Source organism: Capra hircus, chromosome 26, assembly GCF_001704415.2.
Source record: "Capra hircus breed San Clemente chromosome 26, ASM170441v1, whole genome shotgun sequence".
NCBI lineage: Eukaryota > Metazoa > Chordata > Mammalia > Artiodactyla > Bovidae > Capra > Capra hircus.
Window position 1 is genome coordinate 9,393,477 of NC_030833.1, and position 22,000 is coordinate 9,415,476.

Sequence of the window (22,000 nt, forward strand, 5' to 3'; positions counted from 1 at the left end):
TTATCATAGAATCCAGGCAGGAGTTAACCGTTATATTCCTCAAACATTTCTGTATATCTGAAATTTTTCATAACAAAATGTTAGAGGGTAAGGTGTCTCTCAATTTCTATTGTAAGACTTACATCTCTGTTTTTCGACAACCATCTTTTGCTTTCCCACTGGTGTACACTTAATTCAGCTAACCTATGTGGCTACTTCTTCTCTCCTTGTTAGTCACAGAACATCAAAAGCATAGAATTTTAGGGAGCATGGCATCCAATGTGCCTGTTCTAATGACATGGAGACTGAAATTTGGTTAAGTCGCTCAGTCGTGTCTGACTCTTTGCGACCCCATGGACTGTAGCCTGCCAGGCTCCTCAGTCCATGGGATTTTCCAGGCAAGGATACTGGAGTGGGGTGCCATTTCTTCCTCCAGGGGATCTTCCTGACCCAGGGACTGACCCTGGGTCTCCCCCACTGCAGGCAGATTCTTTACCATATGAGCCACCAGGGAAGCCCATGGTTATTCAGCTGAAGAGAAACCAGTTGGGATCAGATTCCAACAGCTCAGGGCCTTCTGATCCCCACATGCCCTCCTTTAGGTGGGCACATGACCAGAGGAAGGAGCCATGGCTGTGCGAGTGCCTTCGAGGTGCCAGGAATCTTTAGGTATCGTCTAATACATGACCTGGGGCTTCCCTGGAGGCTCAGTGATAGAGAATCCATCTGTCAATGCAGGAGACACAGGTTCGATCTCTGGGTTGGGAAGGTCCATTTGAGTAGGAAATGGCAACCCATTCCAGTATTCTTGTCTGGGAAATCCCATGGACAGAGGAGCCTGGTGGGCTACAGTCCCTGGGGTCACAAGAGTCAGAGACGACTGAGGAACTGAGCACATTCTGTCCATGACCTTACTCTGTATTCTCTGTATTACCCCCACTTTAATGAAGAGGAATGGAGATGAACTGGGAAGGAGAGATGACATGTCTTGGCTGTGGTCATCTAACTGAGGGGGTCATATGTCATGCTGTCTCTCCCATTAGGGAGGAAACCCCATGAAAGAAGGGTCCAGGGCTTTGACCACTGCAGGGCCCCCGTGCTTCACTGGCACAGAGTCTGCCACATGGTGAATGAACAGATGAGTGAAAGAATGAAGCTGCAAATCAAACCAGGATCTGACTCTAAGCCTCATGACCTTCTCACATCATGCAGAGTCTGGTAGAAGACGTAGCACGGGCCCTACCTGTAGGCGGAGCAGCTGTGGAATCAGCACCTGTAACATGGAGAGAGACTATGTGTGTTACCACGTCTTAATGGGAGAACGTTCACTGTGAACATTCTACAAGTAGAGAGGGGTGGGCGGAAGAGAGGCAGAGACTCTGCCCACGAGGAGCCTGGCATTTCCTGGGGATTTGGGACACAAGGCCAGGCAGCAGACCTAGGCTGTCCCAGGACATCTTCAGGGACCACTGCTCCCTGTGGGCCTCAGGAGGTGGCAAGGGTGGCTCCAGGTGGGCAGGTGCAGCCTGAGAGCTCATCATTCATTGGGACATTATTCAGGTCACCAGTGGGGCAGAATCAGGAAAGACTGGGGGGCAGAGAGCCAGCCAGAGGGACACATAGTTCTGGAGAGGTCACCAGGCCCAGATGTGGAAGGCCTGGCCTACCAGCTGACAACTTGGTCCATCACCCTGAAGTCACACGCACAAACGTTAATGAGGACCCACAGGGGTAAGATAAACAAGGGACTTGAGTGGTGGGAGTTGTGTGCACAGGAAAGCTGTTCGGTGTCCAGAGGCGCAGGGCTTTCTGCCCTGTCCAGAAACCTGACTGTCCAGTCAGTTAATGGAACAAGAGAGTTTGCTGCTTTGAACCTGATGCACCTCTACTTTTATTTTTGCCACAAAATGTAAGAATTTGGATCGTTATGCCGAACATTCTGATTTGGCTAAATTCAAGGTCATGGGGTCGCAAAGAGTTGGACATGACTGAGCGACTAAACTGAAGTTCAGCTTAGAGTTTTCAAACCTAACCAGCCACTTCTGAGCTGAGATCCAGCCTATAAGTCATATTCAACAATCACTGCAGCTAGGGGGGTGGTTGGGTGGCTGAACAACCTGGGAAGGAGCCAGGCTGCCTGCCTGGTCCACTGACGTTCTGAGACTGGGCTGTGGGGTGTGTGTGTGCCACTGGGGTGTGTGTGTGTGTGTAGGGGTGGGTAGGGAGACCACAGGAGCAGCCCTCCAGGCAGGGACTGACAGCAGCCGCTCACCTGTGCAGACAACGCTGGCATCCTCCAGGTGCCCGCAGTTGTGCCCAGCCTCGCCCCCGTGTACACACTGCCCCAGGTGGCTCTCACTGCCCACACATTGCATGTTGTCCAGCGCAATCTTCCCAGAACCTGCCCCAAAGTGGGCCCTCGTGGGGGCCGCCACAGCCTGGCCACACTCCAGCTGGCGGCACACGACGGCAGCCTCAGCCAGGTCCCAGAGGTCGTCACACACGGTGCCCCACGTGTCCTGGACCAGAACTTCCACGCGGCCTGAGCATCTCCCTGGACCACCCACCAGCCTCACAGCCACCCAGGCCTCTGGGGAGGAACAAGGAGGAGAGGCATTGGGACCTAGCTCTCTGTGGTTAGGGAGGTTTCCTCTACTGAGGTACATGGGTAGGAGCTAATAAACTATTCAGAAATGGTGTTTCTGGGTCATATAACCCTTATCACCAAGAGTAAGAGAATAGGCTTTGCGGCTTTCTTTACTTTATTTGGCTTTTCTATTTGCTTTCATTGGGAGGACTTGTCTTCTATGAATCAGCCCAACAGAGCAGGGAGTGCATAGTCCCAGGTCACCTTTAAAGGACTTGTTCATTGATTACTGGGCTTCCCTGCTGGCTCAGATGGTTAAAAAGCCACCTGCAATGCAGGAGACGTGGGTTCAGTCCCTGGCTTGGGAAGCTCCCCTGGAGAAGGGAATGGCTACCCACTGCAGTATTCTTGCCTGGAGAATTCCATGGACAGAGGAGCCTGGCAGGCTATATAGTTCATGGGGTCCCAAAGAATCAGACAGGACTGAGCAACTCACATTCCTTGATTACCTGGTGATGCTATTCACACAGGAGATGCACTTGTAGAAATGTCAGCTCAGCAAGTAGAGGCAGCGGGGCAGCTCCCATCAATAGTGAAAAGCTACTTCTTTTTGAGCAATTGTCTGACTAGTTATAAAAAAGGATGCTTGTTTTTTTCCAAATGGATTCCTAGGCTTGTTTCATGCGTGTAGTTTAGGGATCTCACCGCAGGGGCACAACTGAGCTCCCAGAACAATGACATAATTTCTCTGCTCCAAAGCTTGGCCCTGACTCCACTTTGTTTTATAATTCAACTGTAAGATGGAAACAACATCCTCCCAGCTATGTGTCAAAAATAAAAAAGACTGAAAACAGTAGAAGTGTGAGTTGCTCAGTTGTGTCCAACTCTCTGCAACCCCATGGACTGTAGCCCACCAGGCTTCTCTGTCATGAAATTCTCCAGACAAGAAAAGATGGTACTAGACCATGTTTGGGGAAATATGCCAAGAATGGTTGTATGGAGGGTTTATCAGCTCATGTGAAGGCCCAGTTGAGGAGATAAATTTTGCCCAAATGAAACAGTGATGAGAAAAATGGAAAATCTGAATTAATAATTCACATTGTATCTATCATATCCTTTATTATAATAAATTCTCTTTGTAGACAGCTTAATAATATACTTAACATTTCCATATAATTTTCTCAAATAGTCTTGGCATGAGCAATTAGTCCTTATTCATACCTTCTCCTTGTCTAGGTAGCTTTGATTCAGGTCACTATGAAAAACACAGTGAAACCAACACGATCCTTGTGGTTAACAGGTCTGGGTGAATCCAGCCTTTGCCACTTATGACTGTGTGACTGGTTATTTTAGCAGTGACATCTGTTCACTGTGTTCTCTGGGTCTCTGTTTATTTTCTTGTGAAATGCTGGGAATAGCAGCTTGCTTTATGATTACTGAAGAACACACTTAATTCTGCGCATGGTATACACTAGTTTCTCAGAAAATGCTAAGCGCAAGACTGGCCAAGTCACAGAAAGGCATTACCTGCTGGCGGGAGAGTGGAGTGAAGACTGGGAGGGCCCATTGTGGGTATGGTAGCTGACAGGCCAGCACCTGCAAACAGGTACAAACAGGAACATCTCTCGTGATCAGGAGCCTCCTAATCGCATGTTGGGAAAGAAAATCTTTGCAATGAAAACATTCTGAAAAGTCAGACTCAGATACAAGGCACTGGGTCCTCCACCGGTCCCCCCACAAACAAAATTCTAGGCAGGGAAGACCTCCTCTCCCCCATCTTTAAGCTCAGTTATCCAGTCTCTAAGATGAGGGTTTAGAATATTCCTCATGGTCGGCGCATCCGTGCTCTCTCCATGAGTTTATTTTGGGATCTCTTTGCTGCCATCTCTTTTTTCCCTTTTAGGAAATAACCAGCTGTGTTCTATCATGGAGACGCAGCATTCATATCAATGAATGGACTTCTCCAGCTCTCCCTAGGTGTTTGGCAAACCTGCCTAGACTGCGTGGTACCCAAGCAATGTGAGACAAACGTGGCATCTTTGAGCAGCTCTTGTACCTCGTTTTGTCTCATAAAACATCAATCCAAGCAAACCTTCTTCAGTTCAGTTCAGTTCAGTCACTCAGTCATGTCCGACTCTTTGCGACCCCATGAATTGCAGCACACCAGGCCTCCCTGTCCATCACCAACTCCCAGAGTTCACTCAGACTCACGTCCATCGAGTCACTGATGCCATCCAGCCATCTCATCATTGGTCGTCCCCTTCTCCTCCTGCCGCCAATCCCTCCCAGCATCAGAGTCTTTTCCAATGAGTCAACTCTTTGCATGAGGTGGCCAAAGTACTGGAGTTTCAGCTTTAGCATCATTCCTTCCAAAGAAATCCCAGGGTTGATCTCCTTCTGAATGGACTGGTTGGATCTCCTTGCAGTCCAAGGGACTCTCAAGAGTCTTCTCCAACACCACAGTTCAAAAGCATCAATTCTTTGGCACTCAGCTTTCTTCACAGTCCTGCCATCTAATTATGGGGTCAGGTAAACACTGACCAAATCAGTGTTTAAAATGTCAAATGGCAATTAACCCAACAAACTGAATGTTCAGTGTAAAGAACTGATTTCTGGTTTCAATTTTAACTGGTTGCCGACGGAGTTGGCTTCAGCCTTCAGTAATGACCTGCAGGTGCTGAAGGCTGCTGCCAGAGAAGATGGTGACCCAGACAAGTCAGATGTGGGGGGAGAGGTGCCCACGCGGGCTGTCTCAGCACCAGGAGCTCTGCTGCCTTCTGCATTCTTGTGGCCTCTGTGAACATCAATTGGAGGGAGCTCGCCCGGCTATTACCACCTGACAGGTGTACAAATATCATCTGCTTTTAATAATACCTTTAAGTCCTTTGGACCATTTTCAAATCGACTAACAGTAGATTCAGCTCCTAAATCAGTGGGATACAATATGGATTTCCCATAAATAACGGAAAGGAAAGGAACATTCAAGAATTTTAGGTGATGGATGAGCATCCCAAATACCCCGCCCTTTTTTGTTCTTATCAGCAGTCCTTGCACAGTAAATGGGAACTGGGTAACTGCTATTCCCTTAAGCATCTTTTGTTGTCAGTCGATAAGTCACGCCTGACTCTTGGTGACCCCGTGGGCTATAGCACGCCAGGTTCCTCTGTCCTTCTCTATCTTCTGTAGTTTGCTCAAACTCATGTTCATTGAGTTGGTGGTGATATCCAACCATCTCATTCTCTGCCTGCCCTCTTCTCCTTTTGCCTTCAATCCTCCCCAGCATCAGGGTCTTTTCCAGTGAGTCAGCTCTTTGCATCAGGTGGCCAAAGTATTCAAGCTTCAGCTTCAGCATCAGTCCCTCCAATGAATATTTGGGGTTGATTTCCTTTAGGATTGACTTGTTTGTACTTACTATAGTAAGTATCTTTACAATACTTCTGGAAGATTAATAGAGCTGAAAGCAAATACAGCAGGCACAGAGGACCTACCTGTGAGTGTGTGCACAGAGGAGGCATCTTCAGACTCGGGGACAGGAGTCAGGGCTGGTGGATCGTCGGCACCTGACAGTTGAAAGACATCAGTGTGGTTTACTATGAACAGCTTATTATGAACAACAGGTGTGAATAGGGGCTGAGATGTCCGAAGGGGCATAAAAGCAGTGACGTCCTGGGAGATGCCAGCTGCTCACCTATGCAGATGACACTGGCGTCCTCCCAGTGCCCACGGCCTTGCCCCCGTGCACGCACTGCCCCCAGGTGGCTCTCGCTGCCCACACACTTCATGTTGTCCAGCGCGACCTTCCCAGAACCTGCCCCAAAGTGAGTCCCCGTGGGGGCCGCCACAGCCTGGCCACACTCCAGCTAGCGGCACACGATGGCAGCCTCGGCCAGGTCCCAGAGGTTGTCATACACGGTCCCCCATGCATCCTGGACGACCAGAACTTCCACGCAGCCTGAACATCTCCCTGGACCACCCACCAGCCTCACAGCCACCCAGGGCCCTGGGGAGGAAAACGGAGGAGGGGCACTTGGGGTCTGCCCTCTCATCTCTGGAAGGCTCCTTTATCCTTTTTAATCTCCAGGTGGTCACATCCCTATTTTACAACCAGGCAAGATCACGCAGTCCTCAGCCACCCAGATAGCAAGAAGAGCCAGAATAATCTTCAATTTCAAGTCCCCTCAGGAAGACTTTATCCCCCCTTTTCCAACAGGTGAAGCTCTCTCTAAGAAACTGCCTGAATTCCTAGATTCTCCCAACAAGAACCTGTGTTATTTCCCCTACCATGGACAGCAATAGAAATAAGAGATTTCAGTGTATCTAGTGAAACAAGACGGAGAAGGCAATGGGACCCCCTCCAGTACTCTTGCCTGGAAAATCCCATGGACAGAGGAGCCTGGTAGGCTGTAGTCCATGGGATTGCAGAGTCGGACACGACTGAGCGACTTCACTTTCACTTTTCACTTTGATGCGTTGGAGAAGGAAACGGCAACCTACTCCAGTGTTCTTGCCTGGAGAATCCCAGGGATGGGGGAGCCTGGTGGGCTTGCCATCTATGGGGTCACACAGAGTCGGACACGACTGAAGCGACTTAGCAGCAGCAGCAGCAGTGAAACAAGAAACAAGACCGTCTGCAGGCTGATTGCAGCTAAATAGACTCCTGGCCGTGCAGAACTACTCTAGTCTCAGAGCTAGTTGGTCCCTTTGCCCCCTAGGTCTTTGTTAATGGCTTTACTATGTCAAGGACGCTGAGGACAGGAACTAATACCTGTTGTTTGGGAGTTTAGTGCCAGAGTCTCCAAGAGTTGCTAACTTAACCACTTCTCTCTGACTCCCTACAACAACCCCACAGGGTAAGGGATGGGTTCCCATTTTATGGATGAAGAAACAGACTCAGAAAGGTGGAGAATGCTCTGAATCCCATAGCCTGTCAGTGGGCTGTCTTCACCCTAACTGTGCCTGTGGTTTCCCTCCAGCTTGGAGGAATGCCTCTCCCACACGATCCATGAGCCCTTGATTTCTCAGGAATTGCTTCTTGTACCTGCAGGTGTCAAGGCCTTGGTGTCCAGCCTGTGTGAAGGCTCCAAGGAGCTGTCAGCTGGAAGGGACAGCAAAGCTAGGTCACCATCTGTCAGCAGAGTGAAAAGAATAAAGTAGACACATTCCTGGAAGGGCTCACAATAAGACCCTTCTGAAGTATTTTTTGGTCTTTAAAGGAAACCTTTTTGTTTTTTTGGCCACGCCATGCAGCATGTGGGATCTTAGTTCCCTAATCAGGGATCGAACCCCTAATGAGGGATTGAACCCCACATCCCCTGAAGTGGAAGCACAGAGTCTTAACCACTGGAGCACCAGGGAAGTCTGCCTTCTGAAGTTTTTTCTTTTCTTTTGATTCATCCAAGTCAGTCACCATCACCGTCACACAAGATTGTTTAATTTTTTCAGTCATCTCTTCTATATTGTTCATGGCAAACTTAACCTTAAATCTTTGGCTCAGTAGAAACAAATCTTTAAAAAAACAGATGATGAGTTTATGAACATCATATTTAAGAAAACCTAGAGGAAATGAAGGCAGCTTCTACAATTATGCTGTATGGCAACATTTATTTTAAAATATTTGCTACAAAGAGAGAAAGCGAGCCTGCGTTTCAAAGATTTGTAACTCAGAGCTAGAATAAGTGTCTAAGTAACTGTAATAAGAAGTGGATTATGAGCAATGTCAACAGAAAAGACACAAGCACAGAGGAGGTGTGTCTTTGTGGAGACCAGCGGAGGCTACCTGGGGAAAAGGAGCAGCCCAGCCACAGTCGGACTTTAACAGGTAGAGGGAGAAGGGGGGAACCTCGATTCTGGCAGCACAGGTATTAGAGGACAGTGACTTCAAATTTACATATTTAGGGAGATGAGGTGCTCTACTATTTTAATTTGATTAGAATATTCTGGCAGCATATGCATTAATCCCAAATACCTGGACTTCACACGTTCCTTACTGTATTAGGCAGAAAACTTCCAAACAGATGGTACAAAAAAACAAAGGGATTTGGGACTAGTGTATTTCATAGGCATGGCAACCCATGACTTCTCGTGGGAATTTTATAAGGTTAATTATACTGGATGGCTCCTAGACATCCTGTTGGCTTCCCTGATGGCTCACTGGTAAAGAATCTGCCTGCCAAGCAGGAGACCTGAGTTCGAGCCCTGGGTCAGGAAGATCCCCTGGAGGAAGAAATGGCCACCCACTCCAATATGCTTGCCTGGAGAATTCCATGGACAGAGGAGCCCGGCGGGCTGCAGTCCACGGGGAAGCAGGAGAGTTGGATATGGCTGAGAGACTGGACAGACATCCTGTAGTAAAGAAACCTGTCTAATGTGGTTAATGCAATGCTTCCTAAATTCATGGGACCACAGAGTGTGTGTGTGCACGCATGTGTGTGGCTCACCTTAACATCTTGTTGAACTAGTGGTTCTGGGAGCACAATCGCAGAAACATCTTTATTTGACTACCTCAAAGATCCTGGTAGAGGCTGGAGCCTCCTAGCGATGTTTGTTATTAAATTTCCATTTTTGTTCTTATTTTTAGAAATGTGAAGTAACTTGTAAACTAGAATACACAATATAAAGGTTTGTTGTGGACTCAAGTTATATTTTGTATACCTGTTGCTGTTCGCTCTTCCTGAGAGGTGATGGGGGCAATTGTGAGGCCAGCAGCTGCAGTGAAAAGAAAACACCAACCAGAGACGAACACACAAGACACATGAAGAGAAACAGAACGGAAGCTGAGTAAAAGCAGAGCTGGCTCACCCCCCACACCACGTCCAGCATCTCTGTGAAACGGAAGAAGCCAGTTCTAAGGGCTTAGTGAATGTTCAGCTTAGAGACGTGTTTGCTCTGATCTGAGATCTAACTCTTGTTTAACACACATTTAGGTACAAATGAACACCAGTTTCCTGGAAATAAGATCTGATAACAGACAGAAGTGAGGTTTATAAACTAAGAAGAGAATACATTTTTAAAATTTACCATAATTTTCCCAATTCAATAAATACTTGGTTATCTGGGGGAAAATTAGCTCACTAGCCACATAAATAAATATGAAAATAGAAAAAAGTTTAAATGCTTTTTATAGTAGCACCCAAAACCAAGGGATTCTTATGGATAAGTCTGATAAGTACGTATAAAATTTGTACATGGAAAAATGCAAACTACTAATGAGATAAAGACTTAAGTAAATGAAGAGACACAATGTATAGATGGCTGAGAAGACTTGATATAGTTAAGATGCCAATTTCCTCCAGCTTTATATGTAGAATCAATCCTAATTAAAAATCCCAGCAGACATTTTTTGTGTAAATTGGTAAGTTGATTCTAAAATACTATATTTGTGAAAGGCAAAAAACCTAGGTTGGCCAAAATAATTTTGAAAGAGAAGAGAAAAGAAAAGCGTTGGAGCACTCACACTACCAGATTTCAAGACTTACTCTAAAAAGAAAGCTTACTCGAAAGCCACAGTAATCAAGACACTGTGTTACAGGTGTACCAACAGTCATATAAGTCAGTAGAAGAGTTTAGAAATAGACCATGTATTAATGGCTCTTTTATTTTTGACAAAAGTGCCAAGGTACTTCAGTGGAGTTAGGAGAGTCTTTTCAACAAATGGAGTTGAAATGATTAGACATCTCCATGAAAAAAAAAATCCTTTGAGCCATAATTTAAACCATATTAAACTATGGACAAAAATGGATCATAGAGTTAAATGAAAAACCTAAAACTAAGAAACTTCTAGAAGAAAAGAGAAAATTTGTGAGACCTTTGGTTAAGTGAAGATTCCTTAGATGAAACACAAACATGAAAGAAAAAGATTTTGATAAACTGGACTTCATTACAATTTAAATTTTCAGCTCTTCAAAAAACACCATTAAGAAACTGAAAAGATGTCACAGACTGAGAAAAAAATATTTGCAAAATACATATCTGAAAAGATACTTGTTTCCAGAATGTATGATGACCTCTCTGAGAACACAGTAAGATAAACAATCCAGTTTAAAATAAAAAGAATAAAATAAAAGAATGAAAGGTTTCAGCAGACGTTTCACCAAAGAAGAGATGCAAATAAGCACATGAAAAAGCTAGGATCATTTCTCATAGGGAAAGGCAAATTAAAACCACAAACAGATATCACTATCTCATTAGAGTAGAGACTATAATGACCAAACAAAACCCAGAAAATCCAAAGTATTCCCAAAGACACGGAGCAACTGTCACCTCAAGTGTTGCTGGTGGGAAAGCAAATGGTACGCTCAACTTGTATGTGAATGCTTTCGCAGCTTGATTAATAATAGTAAAAAACTGGACATAAATTCAGTATCCATCAAGTGGTAAATAGTGAAATAAATTTTGGTGTATTCATGCTGTGGAATACTACTCAGCAGTAAAAGAGAATGGATATCTGATACATGGAACTCTATGGATGAATCTCAAAAGTATCGTGCTAAGTAAGGAGCCCAACACAAAAAGCAGCACATTGTCTTAATTCAATACATAATATTCTGGGAACGGCAAGCCCATGGGCACAGAAATCGTATCTGTCATTACCAGAATCTGCAGGTCAGGAGAGGGGACTGATTGCAAGGGGCATGCTGCTGCTGCTGCGAAGTCACTTCAGTCGTGTCTGACTCTGTGCGACCCCATAGATGGCAGCCCACCAGGCTTCTCCATTCCTGTGATACTCCCAGCAAGAATACTGGAGTGGGCTGCCATCTCCTTCTCCACAAGGGGCATAAGAGAACCCTTTAAAGTAATGGAATGTTTTATATCTTAATGGTGGTAATGGTTACGCAGTTCTAACGATTTATCAAAATTCTCTGCACTACAAGGGTTTTTACTGTAGGTAAATTGTATCTTAATAAGCCTAACTGAAAGAAAATCAGTCCTGAATATTCATTGGAAGGACTGATGCTGAAGCTGAGGCTCCAATACTTTGGTCACCTGATGCGAAGAACTGACTCATTGGAAAAGACCCCAATGCTGGGAAAGATTGAAGGCAGGAGGAGAAGGGGACGACAGAGGATGAAATGGTTGGATGGCATCACTGACATGAGTTTGAGCAAGCTCCGGGAGTTGGTGATGACAGGGCAGCCTAGCATGCTGCAGTCCATGGGGTTGCAAAGAGTTGGACATGATTGAGCGACTGAACTGAACTGAATTCTGACTGCAGGCCAGCTATAGAATGTTGGGAGCCTGTGGGCAGGGAAGCCAGTTAGGAGGAGTCTGAGTTCATCCAGGCAGGAAGAGGTGACGAGTATCTGGATGAGAACAGAGGAGGCTATGAATGTAACCTCAGGCTCCTAGCTATAAATGAAGAATGAATCATCCGTAGGGATGCTTATCCACATAACACTAGATATTCAAATATTTTGCAGATATCTTAATAATTTACTTAAAAATTCTTGTTTGGATGCTTAATGTTGGCTATGCACATTAGTCAGAGACAAGTCATTAATCATTAGTTATAAGTGTGCAAAGTCACTTCAGTCATGTCCAGCTCTTTGTGACCCTATGGACTGCCAGGCTTCTCTGTCTTTGCAATTCTCTAGGCAAGAATACTGGAGTGAGCTGTCATGCCCTCCTCTGGAGGATCATCCCGATCCAAGGGTCAAACCCACGTCTCTTTTCTCTTGCATTGGCGGGCAGGTTCTTTACCACTATCGCCCCCTGGGAAGCCCAATGTTGACTATACACAACCATAAAAGCATATAAACTAAAAACAACCAGGGAAGAGACTCACAAATAAAAAGTTCCACTTACCGGACAGACTAGTATTTGCTGGTGATGGTGATGATGGTGGTGTTGGTAACGATGATGCTGATATGGATGGCAATGATGGGGGTGCTGATGGTGATGACGTTGCTGATGGTGATGAGGCTAACAGTGCGGATGGTGACAGTGGTGAGGATGATGGCCGTGATGACAACGGCCAAGGTGACGAGGATGGCAATGAGGGTGATGAAGCTGATGATTCTGCTCCTAATCATTAGGATAAGAAAGATTCCTTGCTTTCAGACAGTGGTTCTCAAAGCGTGATCAGCAGACCAGCAGCATAACCATCCTGAACGTGTTGGAAATGCAAATTATCACACCCCACCCTCCTGAATCAGAAACTCTAGGGGTGTGGGTCTTAACAAACCCTCTGGGTGGTTCTGATGCACATTAAAGTATTTTAAAACAACAACAACAACTGCTGCTTTAGGATAAAAAGGAGTGATGGAAATGGCCCCATGGTTTTTTCCCAGTAACCAAAGTACTCTAAAATCACATAAATATACATTTTTAACTGGTGTAGTTTCTTTGCCTATTAGGGAGGATCAGGTCTTACAGACTCCAGGGGGATAAATTTCTGATCTAATCACTCCAGAAAATAGATGGTCACTTTCTTTCAAAAAAGTGATTGTGATGACTAGTGGGCATAAGTCATAGAAAACGATTACAGCCTAAAAAAGTCAAAGACCATTTTTAAAAAGATTTTTAAAAAGATTTTTTTTTGATGTGGACCATTTTAAAAGTCTTTATTATTTCTGTTTTATTATTTTTTTTTTGGCGGGGGGCAGACTATGAGGCATGTAAGATATTAGCTCATTGACCAGGGACCAACTCTGCACTCCTTGCATTGGAAGATGAAGCCTCAACCACTGGACCACCAGGGGCAGTCCCAATGACCATTAGTTTATACTCCTTCAGTGGCCCCAGACACCTGCAATGGCCTGGTAACTTAGCTCTGATGGGGGAAGATTACTGCACCGGGTGACAGGGTAGTTGGCTAGCTTCTAAGTCCCTTTTTTGCTGGTATTCCATTTCAGTGTTGAGCTGTCCACCAAGCCACCCCTAAAGAGTGCCTGGGATCTGCCCTCTAGCAGCTGCACAGAAGAGAGGCCGAGCAGCCCAGGATGAGGCGGTTTCCTAGAGGAGAGCATGAGCACAGGAGAGCCAGGTCAGCGCTGCACGTCCGTGAGTTCCGTCTATATGGCGCACTGAACTAGGCACTGGGAAAGCTTTTAGGCTTCAAGCGATATGGACCAAGCAAACCAGCCTCCATTAACTGCTTTAAAGCATGATTTAACACGGTCATTTTCATCCCATTTCTGTCTCACAGGATAAGTATTAGCCAGATAGGATTAGGAGTCAAACCAGCCAATCCTAAAGGAAATCAACCTTGAACACTCATTGGAAGGACTGATGTTGAAGCTCCCAATACTGTGGCCACCTGATGTGAAGAGCTGACTCATTGGAAAAGACCCTGATGCTGGGAAAGATTGAAGGCACAAGGAGAAGGGGACGACAGAGGATGAGATGATTGGATGGGCTCACTGATTGAATGGACATGAGTTTGAGCAAACTCCAGGAGACGGTGAAGGACAGGGAAGCCTGGTGTGCTGTAGTCCATGGGATCGCAAAGAGTCGGACATGACTTAGCAACTGAACAACAACAGAATGGGACATAGAAATAGCCCAAATCCCCCTGGAGGGGACTGGGTTTAGAAAACTGTTAATGGGCAGAGGAGACCACCAGCCCTCTCGGGAGGGGGGCCCTGCCTCACCGCTCATTTGCCGTCATAATCCGTTCTGTCGGGGAGTCATTTGGACCCCTCACCTGAGCAGATGGCTCCAGCGTCTGCCTCGTGACCACAGCTGCGAGTGAACCAGGTGTTGTGGGCGCACAGGGCCAGGTGGCTCTCCTCGCCACTGCAGTGCACGTTGTCCAGGAGAATCTTCCCAAAGCCTGGGCCGAAGTGGGCACCGGGAGGCGCAGACACTGCCCAGCCGCACCCCAGCTGCCTGCATACCACGTGCGCCTCCTTCAGACCCCAGCCCTCGCCACATACTGACCCCCAGCTGCCCTGGTAGGAAACCTCCACCCGCCCAGAGCATCTTCCGGGGCCATTGACCAGCCTCAGCGTGGGCCAGTCTCCTGCGGAAGAGAACGTCGAGGTCAGTTCATGAGACTTACCTATGAAACTCACCCTTTTTGTCTGGCTTACAAATTAAAGGTAATCCTTTGATTACTCCACACGTCTGAGCGCATTCCAGGCAAGAACTGCCTAATAATTACCCTGCTCAGTGGCGTGCTCTTTACCACCTACCTACTCAACAAAGCAGATTAGATGGTAGAATATGGATTTGGTGCTTTAGGACTTGACATCTGCAGGACAGATGTGAAAAATTAGGAAAACGTATCTCCATCAGTGGGGAAAAGAAAATAAATGGCTTATTCAAAAAATGTAATATTATAGCAGCTCAAAGCAGTGTGATGTATATACTTTTGTATATGTGTGTATATCAACATGGATGAATCTCACAAATGTGCAGCGAGTAAAAAATAAAAGGTACTAACCGATATATAGGGACTAATGTAATTTGTGTGAAAGAAAACCCCAAAATAACATGCACTGAGATGACATGATTCCTATTCATAAAATGTTAAAAATGAACTATAAACACAGAATTCAGGAGAGTGCTTCTCTGAGGAAGGAGAGAGCAGAGCCTGGAGTTGGGGAAGTTGGGGAACCTCCAATTTATCTTTATCATTATAATTTTTATGTTTTATTTTTTGATAAGACTGGAACATCTGTATAATAAAATGTAAACATTAGTCATGTCCAGGTAAAGGGGACGTCAACGTGGTTATTGACTTCTTGTTTCTCTGTATATTCTGAACTTTAAAATGTTTCTCTGGAAAGCAAGGATGATCCAGTGGTGGGATCATGAGGGAGGTTCAGCTGACTGACCCCAGTCCTGGAGGCCATGACCCTTCTTGTCTTACTACGGTCTTGCCCTGAGCTCCTCTGAGGCCTCTGAGCATGCAACTCCCCAGGGTCCTTCCTGGGCTCTGATAATCCCCCTAGGGTTTCACGAGAGCAGTGGTACATCCTGCCAGGAAGGTTCTGACCTGATGGGCTGGGCCAAGGAAAAATGGCTCTGCGACTTTCTGCTGGTGAGTCAACCACGGGTAGAACTAGAACAACAGGGAACCAGTGATCAGGACTGAAGCGTCTCTTTCTGAGACCAGACACAAGAGCACTTCGGAAAAGGACTCAACCAGCAGCTGGCGAATAGCCGCCAGCTATGCCACAGCACTACCAGAACCTCTGGGCTGGCCACGTGTCATAACAAACGACCCGTTTCTAATGAGGCTGGCGTGACCTTCAGGCTGCTGTTAGAAAGCCTGATGTGTTCTGCTGTCCCCCAAAGCCTTGTCCCCTTTCTGCATAAGGATGCTCAGCAGTAATAAAACAATCATGGAAGAATCGGGCGAAAGTTCTAAGAATCATAGTATCCAGACAGATTTGATCATTGACCCCTCAGAGGACACTGTGTAATCCGATGACATGACCATCCAGGTACCACCCATCTGCACGGTAAGGCTGTGTATCTATAGATCCAGTGATGAAATCATTGCCGTACCTGGTATGATAGTCGGTAACTCTTCATTATCCGCTGAGATGGAAAAAGAGAAATATTTGTTGGACTTCGGCTTCATTAGTTTGCTCACGTGTGAAATCCTAGCACTTCTTTCTGAAGAGGGATGTGAGTGCCAACAGGGGGCTACCAGCATTTTCCAGAGTGATGCCCGGATCTCTTGAGCAGAGGGATTTGCCACCACTACACAATGTCTAGCAGGACTATTCTTAACTAAGAGCAGAGCTACCCCAGCAGGGTCAGACAGCCCATCCACACAGGCAGGACTTACGTGCTCAGTCGAGGAATCATGTCTGACTCTTTGCAACCCTATAGACTGTAGCCTGCCAGGCTCCTCCGTCTGTGGAATTTTCCAGGCAAGAATACTGGAGAGGGTTGCCACTTCCTACTCTAGAGGATCTTCCTGGCCCAGGGATCCAACCTGCATCTCCTGTGTCTCCTGTACTGGCAGGTGGAATCTTTCCCACTGTGCCACCTGGGAAACCCATGCAGGGCTTACACACTCATTTACTGATCCAGCGAACTTTCCCTGGGTGCCTCTAATGTGCCAAGCCCTGTGACAAGTGCTGCAGATACAGTGATGAGAAAGGCAGATAAAACCCTTGTCCTCTGGAGCTTAAAATCTGGTTCTGAAGGTGACACTGGGCACCATGTTGCCTATAGAGCCCTGGCAGTGAATTTTCCCTGGCCCTGACCTGGAACTCATCCTTCCTCTGGTCTTAAAATGCTGGAAGTGCATGTAACAATGTACCACACCCATCTTCATTGCTTTAACTCACAGTTCACTGACCTACCGGAGGATACAGCAGGGTGGTTCACATCTTCTGGGATGGCAGAAGTTGAGAGAGCTGCTGGGAAAGCAATAGTATAAGAGAAATGACTCCTGATGTTTAATACCAAACAGGAAGACAAGGGGACTTCCCTGGTGGTTCAGATGGTGAAGAGTCCGCCTGCAAAGCGGGTTCGATCCCTGGCTTGGGAAAATCCCCTGGAAGAGGGCATGGCAACCCACTCCAGTATTCTTGCCTGGGAAATCCCATGGACAGAGGAACCTGGAAGGCTACAGTCCTCGGGGTCACAAAGAGTCAGAGATGACTGAGTGACTAAGCACAGCACAGAAGGACTTTATTCACCTGCTTCACATTTCCAGGAGAAGAATTCAGTTAGCTGTGGACAAGTTCATTCAATACAGAGCATTTAAAAAGGAACCATCAGCCTTGAAAACACTGTACTAGACACCAAAGGCGCATGTTGTCTGATTTCATTTATAGGAACTAATCAGATGAAGGACATCCGTAGAGACAGAAAGCAAGTTGGTGGCGGCCAAGTGCTGGGGGGAGGACTTGTGGTGACAAAATGGCTGAGGCCATTAGCAAAGAGCAGATCTGCTGCGTGCTCTTGACCCAGCTGAGTACCACGGGGCAGAATCCCCCCTCCTAGAGGGGCACTATCGCACTGGACACACCTCAAGGCACAGAAACCCAGGCTCACGGGGCCTGGCTGGGCACCATGCTGTTAACACGAACTCACTGACTTAACACTCACAAACGCTCCTTGAAACACACAGTTATCACCCCACGTTTCAGAACAGAAACTGAAGCACCAAGAGGGAGAGAAACTCGGTGAGGGTCACACAGCTGGGAGGCAGGAGAGGGGGCTCCAAACCCAGAGACCAGCAGCTGGCACTGAGCACCATCCTGCCAAGAGCCTGGGCCATGCCCCTCCGATTTCAGAAGAATCCTGAGCCACTTGGACAAGAGATGGAAGAACTGACTGGGTCCACCTTTTCTTTTGTAAACATTTGAAAATGAATGCACATTTGTAAACTGGGATCGGTGGAGCAGTATTCGCTATTCAAGCATTTAGCTACGTATTCATTTAATGGGCACTGAATGCCTATCCAACAGCAGACACTATTCTTGAGACCCTGTGTGTGTGTATGTGTATGTGTGTGTGTGTTTATCTGGGGACAATGTCAAAGATGAGAAAGATACAGATTCTGCTCCCGGAAGCTGATGACGTCATTGGAGAGATGAATGGACACACAACTGTACAGGAGAGGAATAGAGCTAAAAGCGAGGACAGAGAACTGTGGGTCCAGAGGAGGAATGGCAGCTGCCGGCCTGGGGTGGGGGACTGGGTGAGTGCTCTGGAGGTTGAGGCTGGTGTTTTAATGGCTGCCCTGGAGGCAAAGGACTAGTAAGTGCAAGAGGAAGAATATAAATGCAAGGCTGACTCAGAGCTGAGCTGTCTCTTTACTCTTGTTGCTTAGCCTCTCAGTCGTGTCTGAATCTTTGCGACCCCATGGAATGCAGCACGCCAGGCTTCCCTGTTCTTCACCATCTCCTGGAGCTTGCTCAAACTCATGTCCATTGTGTCGATGATGCCATCCAACCATCTCATCCTCAGCCAGCCCCTTCTCTTCCTGCCCTCAATCTTCCCCAGCATCAGGGTCTTTTCCAATGAGTTGGCTCTTTGTAGCAGGTGGCCAAAGTATTGGAGCTTCAGCTTCAGCATCAGTCCGGCAAGTGGATATTCAGGGTTGATTTCCTTTAGAATTGACTGGTTTGATTGCCTTGCTGTCCAAGGGACTCTTAAGAGTCTTCTCCAGCACCACAGTTTGAAAGCATCAGTTCTTGGGCACTCAGCCTTCCTTATGGTCCAACTCTCACATCCATACATGACTACTGGAAAAACCATAACTTTGACTATACAGACCTTTGTCAGCAAAGTGATGTTTCTGCTTTTTAATATGCTGTCTAGGTTTGTCGTAGTTTTTCTTCCAGGAAGTAAGCGTCTCTTAATTTCATGGTTGCATTCACCTTCCGCAGTGATTTTGGAGCCCAAGAAAGTAAAATCTGCCACTGTTTCCACTTTTCCCCAATCTATTTGCCATAAAGTGATGGGATTGGATGCTGGTCCCCTCTCTTTCCTCTTCTTAGAATCTCTGAATAGGTCACATGCCTAGTCAGTGTTTTTAGTAGTTAATAGGATTTGAATGTGGTTTAGGGAGAAAAAATAGTTCAGAGATTAATCTCTAAACTCTGAAGTCAGATTGTCTGTGTTATCATTCCACTGCCTTTGAGGATAATATTTAACCTATTTGAGTATGAGTTTCCCTGTTGAGAGAAGGGAGATTATAGAATTTTTCTTATTTGACTGTCAGGAGGATCAGATAAGAAAATCCACGTGAGGCAGGCAACACAGGGACTCAGGTGGAGGAAGGAAGTGCTGTCCACCAGGCGCAGAGCATGAGTCACCTGGGCAATTTAAAATGTTCTGGCAGCCACATTTTAAAAAGTAAAGAGGAAGAGGTGAAATTAATTTCAGTAATGTACCTTATTTAATCCAAATTATGATCATTTCAACATGCCGTCCATATAAGAATGCTGATGAAGCAATATTACATTCTTCCTCGGGTACCAAAGATCCAGGGTGTATCTGATATGCACAGCAGGTTTCAGCCCCACGGAGCCACATGGAACGCAGGTCCGAGGGCTCATTGAAGATCCCATCAGCATCCTCAGGAGGCGAATCATCTGATGGTGTAACTGGCATGGCAGCCTCACAGATGATGGACTCGCACGACACGAAGAGAGAGTGACCTGCGTGGTGACCCTCTTCAAGCGACTCAGGGAAACAGTGAAACCTTTCCAGGCTGACCACTTCCCAGACATCAGGCCAGATGTTCTGATTTATTTCTTAAATTTTTAACATATGAGGTGACTCTTTAGGAACCCCCCTTTCTCATTCATTGACGCACAGACCCACCCTCATGTCCCCACATAACACGTCCCTTTTCCTGTCACTCTACAGGGTGGGAGTGCGAGTGACGGAGATGCTAGACCACCTCTCAGCCACCGGTCCTCAGTCCTGTAAGACTTAACCAGCCCCTTTCTCTCTCTGTCTCACGCTTGATATCCAAGCTCAGGTGCTCAGTATTTTTTTTTTTTTTACAAGAATGATATGTTTTGGGTCTTAATATTCTTCCCCTTGCTGGCTTTGAAGATGGGCAGGAGGCCATGAGCCAAAGAATGCAGGTGGCTTTTAGAAATTGGAAAAGACAAGGAAATGGATCTCCACTTCTAGAGCCTCTGGAACGAACAATGCCTGGTGTAGCCTTGGGTTTTAACTCAGTAAGACCTATTTTTGATCTTCAGAACTGTAAGATAGTAAATGTGTGTTGTTTAAGCCACTAAATTTATGGCAATCTTTTAAGGCAGCAGTTAGAAACTCATACAATAAGCAAATATTACATATGATCAAATGATGCTTCCTCCGAAGAAAAATTGAAATGTATCATTTATGAAAATTAAGGGATTTTGAAAACTCTCAGAGAAGCTGCCAAAATGAAGATTAAAAATAATTATAAAATTGTAATGTTCAAAATAGTTTCTATTAAAATAATGACGTTGTTATCTCCTTTTTTTTTTTTTTTTTTTAGAATCAGCTGGAGCAACACTCTGAAAATCACCCCACACAAGCTACATTATAAAGGGCAGGTTATAATGAATTGGGCTTCCCTGGTAACTCCGCTGGTAAAGAATTCACCTGCAGTGCAGGAGACCCTGGTTCGATTCCTGGGTTGAGAAGATCCCCTGGAGAAGGGATAGGCCACCCAGTCCAGGATTCTTGGGCTTTCCTGGTGGCTCAGTCGGTAAAGAATCTGCCTGAAATGTGGAAGACCTGGGTTCGATCCCTGGGTTGGGAAGATTCCCTGGAGGAGAGCATGGCAACCCATTCCTGAATTCTTGCTTGGAGAACCCCCAAGGACAGAGGATCATGGTGGGCTGCAGTGCATGGGGTCTCAAAGATTTGGACATGCCTGAGCAACTAAGCACAGCACATATCATGAATCACTCAGTAAAATAACTCAACAGCAACTCTTTCATTTATTTTTCTCCTGTATTTTGACAAGCAATCAGAAATGTCCCAGGAAAGAGCACAAAAATGTTCTCTTACCTGACAGTACAGTTTCTGAATTTCCATCACCTATTGGGTACAAATAAATGAAAATATTTAATACTCAATTAAATCGAATAACTTCTTCACCTACTTAATCATTTTTAACAAATTTATGATGTGACAGGTCAAAAATACCAAATGTGAAACATAGTGAACTCCTGATGACATACAGCCCCCTGGACATAACAGACTCTCAGAAACATTTGCTGATTTGATTGATTTGAAGAGATTCTAAAGGTAGTAGCTTCAAGCTGTGATATTGGCTCCAAAGAATGCTCACCCCCTGAGAGCGGGCTAGTTATCATGAACGAACTAGAGAATTAAATAATAACTGCACGCCAAGACCCAGAACAATGCCCCAAGTGTCACTGACACTCAATAATGTTTGCTCTTATCATTCCATGCACATGACCACATTTAACCCAAACAGAGCACAGTGAAGCAGATGTTTCAGTCCTCTTTATTAAAAAAGAAAAGAGAGAGAAGTTTTAATCCCCTTAAAAAAATGGCTTGCCCGAGGCTACACTAAATAAATGGCAGCGAAAGTGTTAGTTGCTCAGTGGTGTTTGACTCTTTTGCAGCCCCATGAACTGTGTGCAGCCCACTAGGCTCTTCTGTCCATGGGATTCTCCAGGCGAGAATACTGGAATGTGTAGCCATTCCCTTCTCCAGGGGATCTTCCCAACCCAGGTATTGAACCTGGGACTCCTGCATTGCAGGAAGATTCTTTACCATTTGAGCCACCAGGGAAGCCCCCAAAGGCAGAGTGCAACTCAAACATGGAGCTTCTACTGCTAATCCCATGATCTTTTCCCTCAACCCAGAGCTCAGCTGGGTAATACATGCCTGTCTTCAACATGTTCCCACTGAGTTTACCAGGTTCATGATGCAAGACTCAGCAGTTTCCTCAGTTCAGTTCAGTCACTCAGTCGTGTCCAACTCTTTGCGACCCCATGAATCACAGCACATCAGGCCTCCCTGTCCATCACCAACTCCCGGAGT

General features: G+C 46.1%; 1 protein-coding gene across 1 annotated transcript in view; it reads right to left on the reverse strand.

Annotated features, from left to right (window-relative positions):
• The window catches only part of LOC102170020 (putative DMBT1-like protein), a 34,882-nt gene extending 28,534 nt beyond the window's left edge, over nt 1-6,348 (reverse strand). Inside the window, 3 exon segments of the mRNA XM_018041104.1 lie at nt 2,252-2,569; nt 6,055-6,126; nt 6,255-6,348. Of these exon segments, the coding sequence (XP_017896593.1) occupies nt 2,252-2,569; nt 6,055-6,126; nt 6,255-6,348 (484 nt within the window).